The sequence below is a fragment of the Atractosteus spatula genome, chromosome 11 (genome assembly GCF_055471065.1).
Source record: "Atractosteus spatula isolate fAtrSpa1 chromosome 11, fAtrSpa1.hap1, whole genome shotgun sequence".
Classification (NCBI taxonomy): domain Eukaryota; kingdom Metazoa; phylum Chordata; class Actinopteri; order Semionotiformes; family Lepisosteidae; genus Atractosteus; species Atractosteus spatula.
Window position 1 is genome coordinate 34,799,959 of NC_142716.1, and position 22,945 is coordinate 34,822,903.

The following is a 22,945-nucleotide window of genomic DNA, read 5'->3' on the forward strand; positions in this document are numbered from 1 at the left end:
TAGACCAGAGATCTCTTGGGTATTTTATTACACAGAATTACATACTATATCAAGAGATCTAATTTTTAGGTGTAAAAAAATAAATATCAGTATATATTAAATCTGATCTAGTATATTATTTACATCATATATCAGCACATAGCAGAGCACTGAAAATCTCAGCTCCACTCCAGCACCATATTAATCTCCATACAGTCCTACAGCTCACTGTCATGTTTATGTTCACTAGGAGACTCTAACAGCTGATTTTCTATTCAAATGCAAAGTAATTGCGGATTGAATCACAATGGTTTAGCAATGGATGAAGGGTAACCATCATACATAAAAATCACCTTCCTTGGGAATCTGAGTTTATTCATGTCAGTTGATCTTATGTGCATGTTTCCTGAACAGGGGGAAACCATGGGTGACAGAGGGGAGTTCCACAACTCCAAAAACTGCCTGAGGTACTCAGCTTGCTCTCCAAAAAAATGAGACAAAATAATAATTCATTTCCTCAGCACTCTAAACTAAGGAAGGAGGGCAGCTTGACTTTAGTGTGACCATCTGATGCCTCCCCGATTAGAATTCTGTCGTAATTAATATAAAATCAGTTGGATTTCAAATCCCAGAGTTTTGTAGTGAATGAATATCAGTTTTCTACTGATTGATACAGGCTGGTCAAGAAAAAGTCAGCATGATGGGGTTTGCTTTGTCCCAGCACAGCAGGATCCTTTATCCTTTCAAAAGAAAAATAAGTCTGGTAGCATTCGCCCAGTGCATGAAACAGAAACAACAAGAGGTTTCTTCAGCTGCTAGCTGTCCTTTCACAGCTGGTTGAGCTCGTCTCTCACGGTCTGGTCATCTGCCCTCAGAGTTTCAGACCTTCGTCTTAGTCATCAGTTCTTCAGTACTCTGAGAGTTCCTTGGTGTTTCTTTCTTGCCCTGTTGCCCATTACCCTAGTTGTTAGCTGCTAACAGGGAGCACACATTTATATAGAGGATCACAACTGTCAGGTATCAGGAGCTAAAGGACTGACAGCCGTCTCCTGAAATGGCACTCAAGTTGATTGCCTGTCACACTGGTCTTTTATGTTGGCCAGCCTTTGATGGTGCACATTTCAACTAGGGGGTATGTTACCATCCTGGGATGTGGCAGAAGGGGATAAGGATAGGTATCTGGGATTTGTTTGTCATCTGACTAGATTTTCTTCCTGGAAGTCAGCTAGATGCACACTATAAACTCTTGAGTAGATATTATCTAACATTTGTTAATGTTTCAAACAAAGCAAACAAGTCTTCATTAGGGACAAATCTTTTGTTTTTCAAAGGTTCTTTCAAAGTCCTGGACATTGAAGATGGGAAATTACTGACAGCTGCAGAATAGAGTGTGTGTCCAGCTGACTCCACTCTTTATTGCTTTCAACCTGAACAAGTGAGTGTTATTTTATTCTTTTTTTGTATTGTAGATGAATACTGCCTTCTCTTTATGTGGGTAGGTTATCAAACAATAAAAAAAAATCAAATTAAATTTGAATGCTGAATGGTTAATGCGTGAAATAAGCCAAATATCAGCAAAAACGACAGCAATTACAGCTGTGGATAAGTCAAAGCCAACTTTGCATATTGGGATGTTGCACTTCATTAATTGGCAGCAAATCTGGCTCATTGCCCTAGTGTCATTGCCCCGTCAATCCTCTTGTCTTCCCCAAAGTTTCCTCAGGATTTAGTGTGAGCTTTGCTTCTCACTCGATCACAACTCTGCTATCAAGACGAGTCCCTACATGTGACAGGCTCCACCCTAAACAATCTGGGTTCCAGGACCTGAGCACATTAAACCACCTGATGGCTCAAAGACGTGCAGCAACAGAATCTTTATTGACACAAGCCTGTCATGGATCCAAACAAAGACTTTCTGTTCTAAAACCCAACCAGCAACTACCACTGTGAATCCCTTTATATACGGTATGAAACAGAATTAATTACCCACCTTCTGAGAACGTGACACTTAACCCCTTCACCAATTCTCCTATTCTATTTCCGAAATTCACCTCAAGTGTCTATTAACATTTATTAACAGCCTCTTGGGGCAGGTCAGCTGAAATTTCATTTTTTTCCTGATTTATAGGAATTTATAGGAGAATTCCATAGAAACAAAATAAAGTTCTATCACATTCAATGATGTGCTACACAATAATACGCTACTCACATTTGGGACCTCTTTGTTTTCTTCCATTTCATCGCTTATTTTGTTTACAATTTTGAATAAATCTGCACACACTTCATCTTACACTCAAATATATAAAACTCTGAGTATGACAGGAGGTCCCTTATATACTGTAACTAAGGGTTAGGGATCAGAAAGTTGTGATTTATGATTCAACAACTTGTGTGCCTTTCACTTGTAACTTTTCAAATACAGCACAGTACCTTGATGTACAAATACCATAATTTTAAATATTTGTTTACTCTAATCTTTCACACTCTTTTCTTGACTTACCTATCATTTAAACAAAACATGATTTTTGAGTAATTCAAGCAACATTTAAACACACATAATCAAACACTTGCTTATACCATCTTACACTGAGAAGTGGTGAGATGTACTTGATTGTTTATGCTATGGTTCTTTTTATTATTTCATGTTCAGCACCCGCACTATCTAAGCGAACTACACTAAGCTTGGAATGGATGCAAAGATAAAATATGAAAGAAGTCATTATCACTCACTTTCACCAACAGTCACTTAAAACAAAGCTTTATGCATGATGTACTGAAGTGCATAGTATTTTTTTTTGTCATGTCCTCAAATTGATATAATTGATATGCGGGGTTATCAATATCATGATGACATAAGGTCAGGAAAATGTACTTTGAAGCAAGATATACAGGCACCCCGTACATTACGACTTAAAGAGTGAAAATAGAATACAAAGATACTACATAAATTTATATTGTACACTGTTGTAGGTTAAAAGGAGTTTCACTGTCACAAAGGGCATTAATGAAGAATTTCTTGCCTAGTCCAGTCATTAAATCATGATTTTAAGAATAAATATTACACGACTATCCTTGTGTTATATTAATTGGGCCCCATTGAGTGTAATTACAAGTCAACTACGATGCCCATACCTTGGATTGCTGATAGTGTTCCATCGCCATGGTGATGACGTTGAGGCCTATCACAATGGTTATGAAGAGATCCAGGTAGTGACTGGTACACATCTTGTGGATAAGCAGGCGTGTAGGGGAGTAATCAGAATAGTAGGGCTTACACTGCGCTTCTATAAAGGAAGGAGTAGGTGAAGGACAGGATGAGACACAAGACACTCAGCAGACACCTTACAGACAGGGCTGTATTATCAAACGCTATTATTAGAGCAAACAAAGAAACAAAAATCTGAGCACCAGTCCCCACTGATGTGAAAAAGTGATTAGGCCAATCATAAATTTATTTGATAGAAATGGGATTTGGAATTAGGATTCAAAGGAAACTATTTAATGATAGAGCTGTACAGCACCAAATTTATTTGACTCTTGGTTTTCAAATGGATATGTGCTAAAACCAAACTTGTAGAATTTCAAGTGACAAATGTGAAATAAAATAGATTTTATCAGATAACTGTCAGATAACTGTTACTTAGACAGATTGGGTTATGACATTGTGACAGAAAGGGTGGCCTTGTAGTTTGGAGTTGAAGAATTTAACTTGACACAACTGAATGACTCTTGTCATTTTCAATTTGATATTAAAAACACAGTTTTGGAATTGAATAAAATTTAAAAATGTTTCACCTTGGCAAAAAAAATCGAATTCTGTTTGTCAAAGAAAGGGTGATAATAAGAGCAGGATATTGGCCTAATTTTAAACACCAGAGAGAACAAGTGCTTCTTTTTTACCTTTAGTTTTAAGAATTGCTGTTATTATTACTGTATCTCCATCTTCTTTACTAGGGCAGAACTGAGCTTGTTAGCATTACTAGTAGTAGACACACTTTTATTTCTTCTATGCAGAAAGTGAAATACAGACAAGCTGTCATTATGTGTGGGGGCTGCTGGATTATAACAACACAGGTTGTGCTCAGCCAATCTGTGTGCTCATTCGATACTGGTTCCTGGTAAAGAAACCCCTTCAGCCCTACTACTGCCTTTCACTGTCTTGCCGAATGCAAAAGAATTCAGAGAGTAGTAAATGACTTTTAATAGGGCCTACATGTGCAGAATTTACATAAGGCAGCTACTACCTGAATATTTACAATGCTTTGCATTGCAGGAAGAATGTACTGTATGTAAAGACAAGCATGCAGAGACAAGATATGTTTTAAAAGAAAAGAATTATCTGGCCATTTGCAATATCTGATGTCTTCTTGAAAAAAGAATTTTGGAGCACATTAACCTTGTAACTCTGTGCAACATTTCGGACGTTTAACATAATTTTGGGGGGTATAGAGATATTATGTGCTATTGAAAGTATATCAAAATCTACTTAAATTTGTTTAAGTAGTTAAAACTACTAAATGGACTAAATGAGAATTCCAAATGTAATGTGACGGTCTGCACAGGTTTCCAGTGGGTTTAAGGATACAGCCCCAACACTAATAACTTTATCATTTCTCTCAATGGCATTTCACATTTCTGTGTCCATCATGATGTCATACAATCCTATATCCCTTTTTCCCTATGGGCTTCTTTGCTTCAGCAGCACCAGTAAAGCCAAGTATGTAACGCACAACATTTTTACTTATTTAAACACTAAAACGTTCAGTTGTTAATTATTGTCTTACTTAACATCACTTACTGTATATAAAAACTCTTGACAGTTTGTGAAATACGATGAAATGAGATGACCCACATACAACTGGTTTCAAACCATTTAAACAGGCAGCAGATGTATCACCTAATTTGACTAGATTGGAGATATTATTTTAGGCAATTTAGTTGTGTATTAAGACAGAAAAAACAACAGATCTGAGATGCTGTTGAGTAACTGGCATTGAAGGATTAGAATCGACAGACATGCACAGGAAGGAAGAGATAAGTAAGGTGGTTCATTTACATTAATAGGCAGAAATATGACTTTTTTGGCACCATTCTGGGAACCAAATTGACATGGGACATGAAGATGACTGTGATGAATGCCCTTTAAAGTATAATTATGATGTTAAGTATCAATTTTTAATCTTTAACAAAATGACCATAAATAAAAGAAAACTATAACATCATTATTGGACTAATTAAATATATTTAATATTCAGCCATTATATATAATCAAATTCAGATAGCTATCTGTCCATTTTCAGTTTGCTTACCCTGGTAAGAGTTGCAGTGATATTATAAGAACAGAAAGAATAATAATAGCAAAAATCTTGAGTAACAGTTACACCTTATCAGAAACACAATTAACCATCACTTACCTGGCTCATGTGTTAGCTATAGGCACTCTAGGACTTAGTTCTAGTCTCTTGAGGGTGAGTAGTAAATAATTAGTAAAGATCATTGGGATTAAAAAGAGATTTCCAGGTACTTTTGTGCTAGTGAAAGCATTGCAAACCATGTTATTATTGATTTTCAGATGTGCTTCTGTGTCATGAATTGTGTTGATTTCTGAAAGGTGACTCTTTACAAGGTGCTGCTGAATCCTGTCATCTTTGACAACTTTTCTTGGCACTGCTTACACATCAGAACTACAGTGAAAAGAGGCCCAGAGGGAAAAATAACATACAGACACCTGAGAATATTGCAATTAAAGCAAGACCAAGGATGTGGCTGGGGCTGAAAGCTGTTTCTCTATAGCAATATTCTCTATACATCTTGCAGTTCTTAAGAGTAGAACCACCGAAACAGCAAATACTTTTTTTCAATACTGGTAGTAACTAATGTGAACTGTTTAAAAGCAATTCAAGTACTGCTTTCATTCTGTCACCTGTTTCACTCTCACACTAACTGCTGACTTATTGTGCTGCTGTTATACATAAATATTGTTTTTAAGAATCCTAGAGGAAATGTGACCTTTATCATTTTACCTCTAATGATGCCAATGGCAACATCTGAAGCATACAGTCAATTCAAACAAATTGACAATGGGCTTTTCAGCATGTCTGTGCAAATTAAACATGTAAATATGTAAAGATTTCTGTACCATAGCTATAATTATGGATTTCATTCCAAATCAAGTGAGTTTGTTTTGTTCCATACAGGAGTGGCACAACTGTGAATTTAGCATGGTAAACCCTTAAAGAAAAGAACTTGCTGCTAAGTGCAATATTCTTCAGGCCTTAAAACTGTAGTATCCAATCCTGGTTCAGGTGGTCCAGTGTGTTTGCAGGATTTCGAAGTCTCTTTCAAGCACCAGAAAGTGAGTATGTGGAAAAGAGTATTAACTTGGTCAAGTTAAGCCAGTGATAAACTGATCTGGGTCATTGAGAGCTGAGATGGAATGAAAGCTTGTTGACCAGGACCAGGAATGGGCACTCTACCTTCTACCATTGTGAGACAGTGCAGTTTTATTCTTTAACATTTTCTAAAAGCTCATCTTGCATGCTGGTCATGCTGTTATCAGAAAGCTAAGACCTGCAGTTATGCTTTATCTGCATGCAGTAAGGCAATAGGACATTCTGATTCACACCCACTCTTTATCAAAGGGGCATGGACTTTCAAAACCTACCACCTTACAACAACCAAAAAAGAGAGAAATCCAATTGTTTAAATTAACCAGTACTGTATATAAAAACGTCACTTCTCACAAGATCAAAACTGTTTTGAGATTAAAAATCAATGCAGGAAACGCCCTTTTTAAGTCCAACGCCCCTTTAAAATAAAAAGAGAGAAGTTGATAGTTTATTAGCATCAATAACATACAACTCATCATCAGTTGGGAAATACAGACATAATCCATTGTCAAAACTACACAAGAGGACACAAGACATATACAGTAAACATTTAGATAAATGTTAAATAGTGAAACCAGAATTTAGAATTGTACAGAGCCCTGAAGCACCATGCTGCAAGACAATGAGGTAGTTCAGACTACTCTGATTGTTTTAATCTGATCATTATTTATCTGCCACGTGATACAAGATGATCAATTTGCACCCACTGTGCACAGGTTTTAGTTTTTCTTAACCCTGGAATTGACATGGTGTTTGACGTCACTTCTAAATCTGGATTGAATTGGTAACAGTAGACAATATAGAGCTGTAAAAGTTATTTAAACTGTAGAAAAAATAAATTGGAAGAAATGAACACCACCATTATTCATACTAGTGCTATACTGTTCTTATTAGGACCACCTGACTTTGTGAACCCTCTCCAGTGTTACGACCTGTCACCTGTTTTAGATTTCCCCTGGCGCTATGCCATCCAGTTCTGAACCTTGAACATTACAGAGTGGATAGGGAAAGGAGGCCCTTATTGCTTTATTCATTTTGTGTTTTTGTCTGAACAACTGAAAGACTAATTAGGATGCTGTGATATACCACAAGACATGGAAGCCCTAATCCGTCTACACGATTTCCTCTCAAGGCTTCCAAATGGATGTCCAGTGGGAGTACAAGACTCAATAAAGCGAGTTTAGTGTTTCTTGGGATTTGCAAATTTTTACAGCAGACTTTACTTCAGTTCGGTAGTGACCCCCCATCACAGCATTATAGCCCTCATCAAAAAGGGTCCTGGGAAGATGGAATCTGGAGGAACAGAGGGCCTTTACTGGGCTGAAATGCTTCACTAAAGCTCCTCTGCTAAGATATTCACAGCCCTCTTTACTCTTTGAACTCAAGGTGGATGCATCTGATTGGGAATGTGAGGGCCATCCAGTATCAGCGGTTGGGTCCATCACGCACTCTTCACCCATGCTCCTGCTTCTCCAGCAGCTAAATCCAGCAGCTTACCACTCACATATAGCAACCCACTGAAGCTAAACAGGTGTGAGCCTGGCAAGTATATGGAATCGAGACCTCCAGGGAAAGCTAAGGTTGCTGCTGGAAGTGGTGTTAATTGAACAAGTGGAGAGTGGTCCACACCATGCGGTCTGTGTGGTCTATGTGGGTGCAGTCCTAATGCCCCAGTATAGAGGCAGAGACACAACTCTGTAAAAAGGTGCCATCCTTTTTAAATCCTTGTAAAATCAAAGTCCTGACTCTCCGTGGTCGTTGCAAATCCCAGGGTGTTTCTTGAAAAGAGTAGGGGTGTTACCCTGGCATCCTGGCCTAATTTCTTCATTGGCCTTTATCCATCATGGGTCCTAATAATCCCCACTTAAGAATTTGCTTCATTACTATTTTCTCCTTCCTACTGATAGCTGATGTGTGGTGAGTGTACTGGTGCACTTTGGCTGCCGTTACATCATCCAGGTGTGTGCGACACATTGATGGTAGGGGTGAGAATGGTGGGAGTCCCAATTATTTGTGAAGCACTTTGAGTGGAGTGGCCATAAAAATGCTATTTAAGTATAAACAATTATTATTGTTCTCCAAAATACTCTCACTGGCAGAGAGGAACTATGATGTAGTCAATCTTGGCAGTGAAACTGGCCTTAGAAGAATGGAGGCATTTCTTGGAAAGTGCACCTCACTCTTTCCTGGTGTTGACAGTTCACAAGAACTTGGCTTACATAGGCAAGGCCCAGCACATGAACCTTAGATAGGCAATTTGGGATCTATTCTCATCTCATACAGGCCCGTGTCAAAGAATGGCAAAGCCAGGAGAGCTCGAATCCATCATCCCGCCTGCTTGCTTATCAGAGTAACTCTCCTGTTGGAAGCAGAGGCAGTGAAGATGACATCTTCAGACACTCCTCTTGACAATATATTTGTCCTTCCATCTGTCAGGTCTGAGGTCCAACAGTGGGGTCTTGTTTCACACCAGGTAGGCCATCCATGTAAGTGGACATTGGAACTCATCCGGTGTTACTTCTGGTGGCCTAAGATGTGGGATGACGTTATCTTCTTTGTTGGAATCTACTTGGAATCATAAGTAGCCATCCTCACCTCCTTCAGGCCATTTGCAGCATCTCTCAACTTCTCAATGTCTGTGCTGCTATAAATTTGTCAATTTTCACAGGGGCCTCCTATGTTTTTGGGGTTGTTTAATGTTCCTGGTGACCACTTCTCAAAAGCTGCAAAATTTTATCCCTTTCCTCAAGTTACCATCCACTCCCCAGATGGTGGATGTCTTCACGAAGGAAGTGTTCAGACTCCACAGCTTTCCATCTCAAAATACTTCCGACCAAGGGCCTTAATTCATCTCCAGGTTCTGGTGGGCATTTTGCGGATGATTGGGGATCAAAGTTAACCTCTCCTTTTATCCAGAAAGTAATGGGCAGATGGAAAGTTTTAACCTCGAGACAGGACCTGGAGACATACAGTACATTCTTGGCCATGTCTTTACCTTTCATGAAGACTGAGCTGAACTGCTGCCTTGGATGGAGCTTTTGAGGAACATCTTGATCAACTCATCCACCGGAACATTTCCCTTCGAGTGTGTGTATGGTTACAAACCACATCCCTGCTGTGAAGTGGTAGCCTTTAGGATTCTGTTTTCAATGGAGGGATGTTTAAAGTCTAGCCCATTTAGAATCTGGAGAATGTGGACAGGATGACAGATAGTAGTCAGAGTAGGAGTTGAGCAAAGGGTTTCTACCTGTAGGATGTACATTAGTAAAGTAGGGTGTGGACTAAGCAGAGGATCTGTAGCATTCTTGTCTGGTAAAAAGACTGACAGGACAACCAGCCTGTTTAAAGATTGAGGTGTGAAAGTTTTAGCTAAAATGGCTATATTAGAAGGTCCACAGTCCTGCAACTGACTTACTGCCTGGGTTTCAAATTTTCTTTATCAGTATGCAGTTGTGATGACCAATAAAAAGGATTATACATCAGTGTAACCCTATGGTTTAAATGGTTGCTTTATCAGGTCAAGCAGAACTGAAGGGAGATGCCAAGAGCTGATGTGATGTGTGTGGGTAGGAGTCGGGTGGTTACATGATGTCAGGTGGAAAGCCTGTAGGATTCAAATTAAGTTCCATTTGGCAGTTAATTAATATTTAAATAATACTGATATTACACAAGACATCCAATCAGAAGTAATATTAATACACATGGGTTCAAAGCAGATTAAAAGGGTCAAACCTCCTTATGTGTGTAACCTTTGTCACATTTTCATTTTTATGTTCTTTCGTAAAAAGAGTTATTATGACTTTATTCACCTGTTTCTGAAATGCATTATTGTATGTATCTTTATTTTCTTATCAAACAGGGTGTTTGTATTCAAGTGAAGATTCACATGTACAGTGTATTACAATGTACATGTATAAATCATCACTTTATTTATAGATTTATACTGTATTTCAAATATCTTATGACTTTGACTGTGAAATAAGCCTATTACTGCCATATCAGTTTTCACTGCAGTTTATTATAGAATACAATTGACTGAAATTACTTTTTTAATAGAAAAACACTAATTTTTTTGCCAAATAATTCCAAAGAAACACCACCCAGCTGAAATACAAATAAACCCTAAATACATTGTGTCATACAAGACACCATTACTAGGTGGAAATGTTAAAGTACTGTATTACAGGGTTTCTGTTGGAATTCCAAGTGATAGAAAAATAAAATACTAAATCATTAAGCACACAAGTGCTTTGGCAGATTTGAGATTTTAGATACCTCATTATTTTACAGTTTGTGGGCTTCAGGGTTTGTATCCTTGCTGGTGAGTTCACTTAGAGAGCAATCAGGAACAAGGTGAGTTTAGCTGAGCTGCTGTGATGTGCATGTACTGCCTGTAGTCTAACTGAAGGTTTGCTGGAGGTGCTTGCTGTGAGAAGTTTATCTACAGTAAGTACCGCTCTGAAGGAAAAGATTGAAGACATGTGACGGAGCTAAGATGGTGGCAATGTCTGTGGAGAAAAGGGGAGGTGTCGTAAAACCAGCAGCAGTCTGTTACATGAATAACTTTGCTCATTGTCACAAGTGATTCTGGTATGTGAAATGCTATGTAAAAACACGTTTTCCCTAAACTAAGGAAATCTACGATGCTGTGCTTCTTCTTGGGTCAGCAGCTCTTTCTGCAGCTGGTTTTAGACAGGCTCCGACCTGCTGAGCATGACCTAGGCACACTGGAGTCAGTGCATGCTGGAGTGAATTTTTATTCTTATTGTTTTATGCATCAGAGAAAAAAAAATACATACACTCAGGAGTTATAAACCTTTAAAATGGCTGTGGACAGTAAGGTAATTTAATATTTAAAAACCTGTCAATGAAAGCTTTAAAATGTGAACCCCAAAACAGAACTAATATAGCCTCACTGTCGTTAGTCTTCCATTCATAACATTCTTAGGACAGCTGTGGAGAATCAAGCCTCAGGGATAATAAGAGAAACTGTGTGTGGATAAACAACCCAGAAGGTATGCATACATCAAATAACACCAGGAAGGGGAAAACACTTCAAAAAATGCATCAAAGATTTGGGTATGGATGTAAATATTATGGTTAAGCCATTTTTTCCACACAAAACCTGATATGATACAGGGAATTTAACAGCATTTTATACTACTTTATAAAGTAGTGAAGTTTATAAGTTGAAGGTTACCTCATAACTTTCCTTACTGCTGCTGAATGGAAGATTTCAAGTCAGTGACACATCATCCCGCCACATCCTCTGAAAGGATGAGGTGGATCGATCATTACACTGTAGACTCTGTGTGTAGTCTAGAAGAATGACCACCATAGGACAGTGGTCCTCATTTAAATTTTTGTTAATTTAATAACACATAGTTTGCAAATATTCTTTACTGTTGTAGATATAGAAGAATTAAAAATAAACATTCCTCAGAATATTCAGTCATATAGGGATATGCAAATCATTCAGAGCAGTTTGATGACCTTTAAGAATGGTGAATAAGAAACAACAACATTGAAGCTAAAAACTTGGGGGTTTGACAGCACTTTCAAAAACTTTTCTTTACATTGAAAATGTATCTGTAATCCAGCCACTCAGCTTGAAATTTCATCACAGCCAGCATACACTGAACCACAGGCAAGTGAATTAGACAAACTAATTCTGTTGGGTTTCTCAAACTCCTAGCAGTGCTCGACATCAACATGACAGGACAATACCAAACAGAGTACTGAGCTATTTGAGGAACCCAGCAGAACTGGCAAATAAAGGAGCATGAAAACCAAACAAAATGACAGTCGCACGTACACACAACAAGAACTCTCCCTCACACAGTAAACAGACCACACAGTTCTTTCTGAGTCTGACTTGAGAGAGATGGGCCATTTGGAATGGAAACTAAATGTGAACGAAAGCAACTATGAAGCTATCGGTGGGGTGGATTTGTCACAGAGCGAGGTTAATGATGGATTTTTAGAAGGAACAATTTGCTATTTTAACAGTTTGAAGTTATTGGCAGAATGTTCTCAGTCAGCCACGGGGACAGAGAGTATTCAGTACCTCCATTTCCTGAAGCCTAAGAGAATGCTTTATTTTCTGCAGTAAGAACAATGATCTTCTGTGGTTTCCCTTCTTCCACATTAAATATCAAGACTGGTTCAAGATAGCACCTGGAAGTAATCCTTGCTTTCAACAGACACAAAGTTTGATTTAGCAAAAACAAATGGCAATGCACTCTTTGGAAACTGGCATTTTTTATAAACAAATTTAGCTGGTGATGCTACATAGCATTCAACTATAGATTTATGTGTCTTGAGACTTAAAGTAAAGTAGATACAATAAATAAGTAAAATATAGTAGTAAGAGCTTCTTGAGCAAACCCTCAAATCAGTCAATCTGGACAGATGTGTCCAATTTACTGTCTAGAAGAAGGAGGCTTTAACCAAGTCTCAGCTTGCTGTATCATGTTAAGAGACAAAAACCTACAATACTAATTGTGTGGATTTCCACATTCCACAACTTTGCTCTGTAAACTAGTAGTGAAAGTGGCTAATAATTTAGAAAATTGATCATAATTGCACTGAAAGACTTGTCTTTTGCCCTCCAAGTTTCACAGCAGGTTGGCATGTTTCTTAGTCCAGAGATACAGAGCTACAGTATCTATTTCACAGTATTTATTTCTGTAAAATTGTAGACCATCTATTCAGTTCTGAAACACACTATTGGAAAGTTACCTAAAGAATCCTTGCTGACAGTCTTGCTTGGTGAGTGAGAAACGTGACAGCATTTTCATTGCCAGATGAACTGGGCAGTCTTCCCCTGCCAAACTATCTTAATTGCTCTCTTTCTAGGGCCTGTAACAACTTTTTCGATGCAGAGAAAATGGACAGTACCTAGATATCCCATGATGTTTTCACAACATTCTCTTGAATCTTACTATAATGAAATAAAAAAGAACATCAATCTTGTTTTAACATCACCTACTTTTAAATATTTCTGTATTTGGTACTTAATACAGGGAATCAGAAAAAAAACAGATATATCTAAACTAGTTTAGAAGGAGGAACTGAAGAAAAGGAAAGTTGTCATGGAAGCAAAGACCAAAGGAGAGCCAAAGGAGGAAAGAAAACAAATGACCACGTAATTCAACGTTTACATCCTAAAGTAACTGCTAGTAGGATTCAGTTCTAAATACAAGCGATCACAGTTACCACATTTGCAGGTGCAATGACATACTGTAATTGGGATGACAGAAGCGTGGCTAACGCAAACAGATGGAGTTTATGTTATGCTAGCAAATATACACTTTTCTTGAGGATATTTTTCTTGTGTTTTCTTGTGTTCTTTTATTTATATCTATTCTTGTTTTTTTTATTTTAGTAGACAGTGACATCTTATTTTATTTATTAGAGGAAAAAAATGCAATTGTTCTTCTCTTGGTTTGGATTGGCTTGGTTTTGGATCTGGGAGATTCCAAGAACCTGTACAGGGAGGAGAGCCCTAGTGCCTTTCTAATCACTACTGGTCTACCACGACATTAGGGCTGTGCTACAGACACCAAGTGCAGATTTTAATTATAATTCAATACTGAAAATGAAATTAAGAATTAATGTGCAAACAAGTAGTTCAGGTGGGTAGCTGCGTCAGCATGCGTAGGCTGCAAAGGAACAAGTAATAGGTTTATTCCATGCTGAAAAAAAGAAGAAAGAGAACACAACGTTTCGGCCGTGGAGCCTTCTTCAGGTGTCACACCTGAAGAAGGCTCCACGGCCGAAACGTTGTGTTCTCTTTCTTCTTTTTTTCAGCATGGAATAAACCTATTACTTGTTCCAATGTGCAAACAAGTTGTTTTTATGGGAGACTTTAACTTTTCCCAGAAGGACTGATAAAGGATTATTAGGAATGTCAACAGAAACCAAAATAGTACACATTGTTAATGATTCCTTTCTTTCCTAATCTGATGGAGTACCTACAAGAGTAGGTCTCATCTTCTCCTACAAACTAAGGTAAGGGAACCGTGGGTGATCACAATATGATATGTTTTGATGTATATAACAAAATTGTACAGAATAAGTCCAAGTCAAAAAGTTTACATTTTCAGGAAAGCAGAATTCGACATAGTTTAAGAGAAATAGAATGGGATAGATTAGAATCAGTGGATAATGGATAACAACAGCACAAAGATATTCTCCTTGAAGCACAAAATGGATTTATCAAGAGAGTGAGAGAAACAAACGTTAAAAAAGCAGTATCCCAAATGGTTCAACAAATCAATTAGGAAAACAGAAGAGAAAAGCATTTTACAAAATGATTAAAAAAATAAACAGGATCCATTTAAAAAAGAATGAAATTAATTCCAAACATAAGCAAATTTTCAGCACTACAGCAAACAAATCTTAAAGTATGGAAGTATAATGTATCTAGGACAACAGCAGTTAAAATCTAGACAATTAAAAGAAAATAGCTGTTGTATTGAAGGGTTACTGAAGTTTTCCCAAAAGAAAATAAACAAAAACATACAGTACCTCAGGTAGTTGAAGGACAAAGTTCTCAATTGTTCAGTGTAGTGTTAGCATAGAAGCACTGTTTCATATACTACAAGCATTGTACAATAATAAATCCTCAGATCTGAATGGTATATTACCAATTGTCTTTAAGGAAACAAGCGCTGTTATTCAGAAAGCATTGCCTTAACTCTTTCTACAGCTGTTCAAAGTAGTGGCCATTTACAAGAAGTGTTACAAACCCGACCCTTGTAATTATAGGCCAATCTATAATATATAGCTGTAACAGCTACCACAAGTGATTCCACCAAATATGTAATGAATACTTCAACTTATCAACTAATTTTAGTTTCTTCTTTTAATTTTTGGAGACATTTACTGTAACATACATGTATCAATAAATGAATGAAATCTTCAATATTCAGTTTTTGAATAAAATATTAACTGTAAGTATCATATTATTTCAAGAATTGGGACACCATAATAAAGGTGTTTTGCATTGTAACAGAGCAGCTTATTGTCTCCAAACCAAATGCCATTTTTTATACTGTCTGCTGTGAGGTTTGTAGCCCTTCAATACGAATTTGTGGATTATGGCTTTCCTAGGGCCTGTGGCTGGGTCTCTTCTCAAGGGTCTTGTCATGATATAGCTCTCGTGAGACTGTAACATAAAGTCTCTAATCCTAACTGAGATCCTTATCCCAGAGTCTGCATATACCTGAACTGGAAACCCCTATTCTGTAACCGTCTGCAAAAACCTGCCTGATGGTGTTTATCCTAATCTCCTCTGAGATTATCGTGATGGAACCACAAAGGTATCTGATTTCAAGACACTGTAACTCCATCATGGGAGGGTTCTTTAGTAATCAATCTCTCTCCGCCTTAGGGTTTATTCTATAAGAGTAATCTGGAGATCTTGCCTGAAAGAGCTTTGTGCAAGAAAAACAAACACAACAATAGGAATATGTGTGTGATCTGACAAGGGATGGGCTGATTACACAGTTGGAAAGATTGCTCTACATTTTGCATCATGAGCAAAGAATGTGCTTTGATTTTGGAAAACATGACATTGTTGCTGAAGCAATACAGCATGTGAGTCACATACAGTAAATACAGTTTGCTTATTGCACTCTGATGCACACTTAAAACTTTTAGTGTTTTTGGGCTTCCCTTCCAGATCTAAGTGTCGTTTATTTTCCAGTTGGAAAGGATGTTATTAAACTATCACATACATTTTAAAAATGTTCTATATCTATTAAATATTTAACTTTTAGTAAATTGGCGTTTCTGTAAGGAGTGCTTTTGTTGAGCCCTATACTAAATACCTCAAGAAAGTCTGATAGATGATACATACAAAAAAGCCTGACATGTTAGTTTAGAACAGGTACAGCTTTTCAATAACATGCCTATTGTGTTAATTAATATTTGTCATTGTTATTGCAATTTTCAAAAAAGTACAAAGAACAAAAAAGGAGATCCAGATATCTGACTATTTTATCATTTCCTAAAAAGCCTTAAGTACCAAGAAAACCTCACAGGATGACAATGAAAAGACACTCAGATAAGGGATGTGAAGATAGTTTAGTTTTAAAATAAAAAGTAAACATGCATTGTGGATACCAACAATCCCAAACAATCATGAAATTCCAATAACCTAAATTACATTTTATTTCCTAAATTAAATAAAAATGTAGCTGGGAAATGTGAAAACATACAGTAGCTTTTCAAACATAAAATCTGCTGAGGTTTTCCTGTCTATGTTTTATGTTCTGAATTAAAAGTTTAATTGTGTTTTTTTTCTAACAGAAGAAAAACACAATTACATATTAGCTTACAAAAGGGAGCAATATTGGTCTGATTATATTCTGATATCTTTAATAACCTCCTTGACTAAACTGTTTTCACCAAAGAAAATGATTGTATTTGAAGGTAATGCGAGCCTCTGTATTTACAGTAAGTGACATTTCAATCTAAAATTCTCTTTTTTAAACAATACAATTATTTTTTTTACAATAAAATAGTTTTAAAATAAATTAAAACCTAATTTTATCATTAAATGCATTATAATACATTTGACAGTTTATTAACTATATGTATGAACAGTATTTTTATTACTTTTATACTGTATAGCTCACAACAGTAAAAAGGTCAATGTAACTTTCTCCTAAAGACAGTAGGTGTTCCAGAAAGTTATACCAGCTACAGTATGACACATTTACAATCACAAGACTGATTATCAAACTCTTCCTGTGTTGAAACGAGAGCAAGAGAATATCTTACCCTGGAAACAGAGATATTTTAAATATCCCCAAAAATACAACAGATTTTTGGATGTATTTGTAATTAAGCAAGAATCATATTTCTGAGCAAATAGATGGCTATAAATGACTAAATACATTTTACGAAGTCGCTACTATATAGGATGAGGATATGAGAACAAAGGGTATTGCTATTCTTATTAAACAGAATCTAATCTTGATATAGAAAAGCCTGTCATGACAAATTGGGATGACTGGCTTACATACTGTACGGACTACATTACAGATAAGGAACATTGCTTTTCTTAGTGTACACACCCCTACTATCCATGACCCAGATTTTTTCCGCTGATAACGAAAGAATTGCTGTCACTGTCTGACAACTCACTGATAATAACAGGAGATAAGAATGTTGTTTTTCATTTGCAGCTAGACAGGTCAGGTGGCGCTTTTTCTGGCTGAAACATTTAGCACCCAAGCTCTGCACCTTTTAGTGCAGGAGTGCAGGAGGGGAATGTTTTCAGTACTTGGCATCTGCATAATCACTCTGGGAAAAAAATATTCATACTTTTCAACCCCTCACAAAACTTTCTTGAGAATTGATAACATAGTGCTCTCTTCGATTTAATTTGTCTTAATTTTGGCTGTATGTTTGGATCGGTCAGATTTTATGAAAGGGTGCTTTGCTGCAGACAATGGCAGCTGCCAGCTGCAGTACATATCAAATCAAATTTACTCATTGTGCTCTCCAATGATTAGATCTGGAAAAGACATTTGACAGGCATGAATGGAATTGTCGGTGGCTTATTAGACAGATTTCATTTAGATGACAAATTTATTAATTCGATTCATACAATGCTGAAACACCTAACAGCCTTCAAATAAAATAAAGTTTCATATTAACGATAAGATTATGGGAAAAACATTTAAATACTGAAGGGGGCTAATTGGAATGTGATGTACGCCATACATCTAAAACTGCTAACCACCAACTCATTCATTTTAAAGTATTCTGTACAGCTTATTGGACAACTTGACAGAAACATCATGTGGGATTGCCCCAGACACTCTGAGCAAAGTTGTACTCTTGACATATCTGGTACTTTTATATAAGTTTCGGAAATGCATAGAGGTTAACCATTTCTTGGGCCATCTGATATCCGGAATAATTGCTAGAAACTTACTACTTAACGAGGACTCACAACTTCACTTAAAGGAGTGTCAACAGAAAGTTTGGCTTGCTGGTTTGACTGGAGCAAAGAAACTGATACTGTCTCCCTCTTCATAGCCTGAAGATCCAATAATAGTTGTTATATTTCAGGATGATAGTGATGATAGAACGTTCTACTGCCAGAATAAATAAGGCTGCAACTTTCAAAAATGAAAGACTGGTATGATTATTTTGGGGTCTGGAGTAGGATGGGAAAATCTGTTACAATGTTCTTTTGTGACTGTTGTTACTAATAGTCTTTGTTAAAACCAAAATAAAAATAATCTCAAAAAAGAAATTAATTGAAAGGGACAGAATAATGCTGACAGGTTAAGCATCCCCCTGAAAACATATAATAAAATATTGTGTTTGTCCTAATAAGCACATTGTCTATGTTTACTGAAAATTTAGTTAACCTGCTGTTGCAGTATGATTGTAATGTACAGTAGCATCCACCAATCATCTACATAGGGGAAGATCTCTTTTCACACTTAAATGAATCAGCAAATCCTTAAAAGCACATTGCACAAACTACTGAGTAGTTTTCTCTGTGTACATGAACAAAATCAAGTCTATTCAACTTTAGGTTTACTTATGTTACATGCTTATGCTCACGTTACATGTGTAGGACAACTATAGTCATAAATTTGCCGGAGAACAATAGCAAGACAGGACATACAGTATGTTATATACGGTACTATACACCCTGAGTGATTTCTGACAACAGTATTTTTCAGCAAAGAAAAGTCACAACAAAATAAAAAGTAAATCATATTGTGTTCTTAATTTCCTGCTGAACCACTACTTTATGTTTTTTTCAAATATACCAAATGTCTATTATAATCACTTTTCCACTTTTATACCTTATTTTTTTATTGGTATTAGCTAAAAATATTGTTGCCCCTCTCTGAACATAATGTCTTTATATATTATATTACAGTATGTCTTTATTCATGTTTATTTTATTGCTTCTGGAATGTCCAACTAGTAAAAATGCCAATGAAAACATCTTGTTTTTATCACTCACAAATTGATCAAAGATAATGCTGGCTTCAGAGACACCTTTGTCAGAGTTTATCCAGTTGGTTGTATTTGGTGTGTTTTTCTACTTCACAGACCTTGTAGTGGTATCAGTTGTCATGCTTGGAGACTGCACATTTCTCCTTCCACAATTCATTATTCATGAGGTAACAGTTGAGAAATTACAAAAAAAAAAGGTGACTTCTCAACCTTTGTACGTGTGAACATAATTGGAGACACATGTCCAGGGTGTATCCTGCCTTGTACTTAATTGTTTCTGGGTTAGGATTAAGGTCAAAGTGACCCTGTATTAAATTATATTGTAATTGCAAATGGATGGAATAGGAATATAGGAATTTGCATCATTTAATCATGTTGGCAATATTGCCTTTAATATACATTGGGCAGTCATTTGGGCTTAAATTAACAAGTATCTTTACAGTGACGTACTACTTTGTGAGATACAGATGTTTCAGGAAAAGCTCATATTCTCATGCCAAGTGGAATCTGCCACAAGAGGTCAACAGGATAGAACAGAGGACTGATTGGTACTAATGCTCCCTACTGTACATCAGTTGTCAGTATGTCAGAAGTGTGATTTAACTGCTTGTCAGCTCCCCCAACACAGCTGACATGAACTTGCACAGCTGCTAACTATCAGTGTCTCCCAAAGTCTCCCAGTGCAAATGATCAATTTAAAAATACTGTATCTCAGAACACTCTCGCAGTTTTGCTTCAAAGTACCAATAACAGTAGTCTTTTCTTTTTGCTACAAAGCTTAAAATAAACAGAAAACCATAAAGATTTGGTTGATATTAAATTACCCTTCTATTATGTTTTCACAGTACGTAGAACACATATTCTTGTAAAATAAGAAAAATAAACACGAGCACAATGATTATTCCCAATTTCTTAGTTTAGAAGAAAGGTTTACAATTGATGCTTCAACACAGATTGCCATTCAGCACATTTACATAAATTGCTTATACCTAGGGGTAAAGATTGGTTGCTATCAACAAAAGATGGAATAAAATGCAGATGGTGCAAATTTTGCAGTTAGTCAAAACTACCATTAAAATTCCAATTTGATAAGAAATCCTCTTCTTGAAACAGATTGTCATATGATTAATGTAAGTCTGCTGATCACACACAAGATGAACTGGAAATAATGGCCCTGTTTCCTAACTGAGAAGCAGCACTAACATGATCTCAGCTCAGGAGAAAGAAATGCAGAATGTACAAAAATGTTTTTGCTGGGAGAGAGAGATACAATTGTTCAGCTGCAGCAAGGAAATAAATTAGGCCATTCAAGTGTGTAAATGTGCAGGGTAAAAAGGACTCTTAAAATCCGAAACCTACTCTGGGCAGCTTTGGAAGCTATAATAGTAAGCTGTGGCCTTATCACTTTCATAATGTGACTAATATATATAGTGTAAATTTTAAAGTATTGTGGTGCCTTTCCAAAAAAAAAAACAGTCCTTGGTTTCAGCTATAAGATTTTGGTGTCCTAGCTTTCCACCAAACAGAAATAGAGAACATAAAAAATAAGTGTGGTCTGACCCATGAAATGTGCTTCTGTGCCGGGAGGGGAAAAAAGGAGTAGGAAAGTATTACAGACATCAAATGCAGATTTTTTATCTGAATTATTATGTATGAACAGCACTGTAGATATAGAGACTCTACTGTACACAATTCTGTAAACAAAAAAGAAAAAAAAACAAAATGAAGAAGAATATGCATCCAGTTTCTTGATTTCCCAAAAGTTTCCTTTCCTTATTATTTTACTTCTCAAGTCAGAGGTGTTCTTTTCTTGAAATGTTAGTCTTGATCAGAGGTCTGTAGTCTGGTCCAGGAGATCCACAAAGTGTTCTATTTTTCATTTTCGTTTTAATTTTCGCTCTGAATGATGCAATTGAATCAATCAGTACTTAGAAGAAGTTAATATGCAAGGATTTCCAGATCCCAGGAAAAGATCACTGACCATTTCAAGCTAGCTTTAAAGCCTGCAACACTGTGGCTCTCCAGGACAAGGCTTACAGAATCGTGGTTTAGATTAAAGAGAGTTTTTGAAAATACATTTCATTCATCCTTTTTCTAATCACGTCTTCCAATTCAGGGTCACGAGGGAAGCAGAGCCTACTCCAGCAAAGGCAGCGTACAGTACACCTTTGCCAGTCCATCACAGGGCATGCACATACACAAACGCAGACACACACACACTCACACCTAGAGCCAATTTCCCCAGAAACCAGTGAACCAACCACTGGTTGTTTTGATGTTTTTAGACTGCGGGAAGAAAGTGGAGCATCCAGAGAAAACCCAGGAAGAAAAAACAAACATCACACAGATAGCAGCCCAAGTCTGGAATTGAACCCGGAGCTCCTATCACGACCACACAAAATCAGACACAAGCCCATAAACGCCAACACATTCCCGCTAGCACAGATTCCCGCAAACACCAATGCACAGACTAATTATCCACCCACGTCCCCCATCCAGCACCACACCCTCCGACTACCTACTACTTTAGGACTGCTCACCTGCACCTCAACGCTCAATATTGGACTTACCAGTGGAGCTCCCTGTTCTAGTTCTCGAGATCGCCTTTATTACTGCTAAGCCTCTGAATCCTTGGCTTTCTGACCAGCAATCTGACCCTGACTACGATTCCTGACTACTCGATTTGGCTAAGTACACCTGGCTTCCTTTCTTTCTTCTTTTGGACCTCGACCTGTGCTACTTAACAGTTATCGCACAGGATTCAATAACATTTTTTTGGCTTGAACATTGTTACAGCTCCATGGCTTCAACATGCAGAAGCACCCTACGGTATGACTATAGTTTCAAGGGCAACGATATGGGGGGTATGAAAGTGATAAAGATAATAATAAGAAGATAAACATAAGCCCTGATTTCTCATTACTGTATACTGGAAGTTTATAAAGAAAATCAGATTTTTATTATTATTTCAATTAAATGTAACAGGGAATGTGGCGCTTAAAACAAAACACACCAATATAATTAGGTTATATAAAAATAATTGCTAAGAGAGATCCTGAAACAGGATGAGCGATTATTATATTTTATAATATTGAGAAAAGCTAGATTATTTTAATTTTAATTACAGTTTATAGAAATATGCATCATAGATAAATGCATTTCATACTGAACTCAGAAAGAATGTTTTTTTTACATCGATCAGTGAAACTCCAGGTGCCCTTACGTTCTGCACTTGTTTTCTGAGGAATCAGTCATTCGCAATATTCCCACAGTACACCTGATAATAGTAGGCAGCAAATACTGTATGTGTCCTCTGAAACTCCCTCCTCCAATATTACATTACACTGAGTTGGAAAATTCCCTTTTAAATACTACTTTAAATAATAATATTACATTACACTGAGTTGGAAAATTCCCTTTTAAATACTACTTTAAATAATATCCAACAAAACAAACCCACAATAACATTCTGATCTCTGGGAGTGCAAAGGAAGCCTATGGAACTATATAGAGGTCTCTTTACGGTTTCCTATCTCCATGGGAAAATGAAGTTACACATGGGAGACATTCATGGTTAA

At 36.9% G+C, this 22,945-nt stretch overlaps 1 protein-coding gene across 1 annotated transcript in view; it reads right to left on the minus strand.

Annotated features, from left to right (window-relative positions):
* cacna1g (calcium voltage-gated channel subunit alpha1 G) overlaps positions 1–22,945 on the minus strand; it is a 210,905-nt gene that overhangs the window by 21,825 nt on the left and 166,135 nt on the right. The window contains exon 25 of the mRNA XM_088927056.1: positions 3,112–3,263. Within this exon, the coding sequence (XP_088783182.1) occupies positions 3,112–3,263 (152 nt within the window). The remainder of the gene's footprint in view (positions 1–3,111; positions 3,264–22,945) is intronic.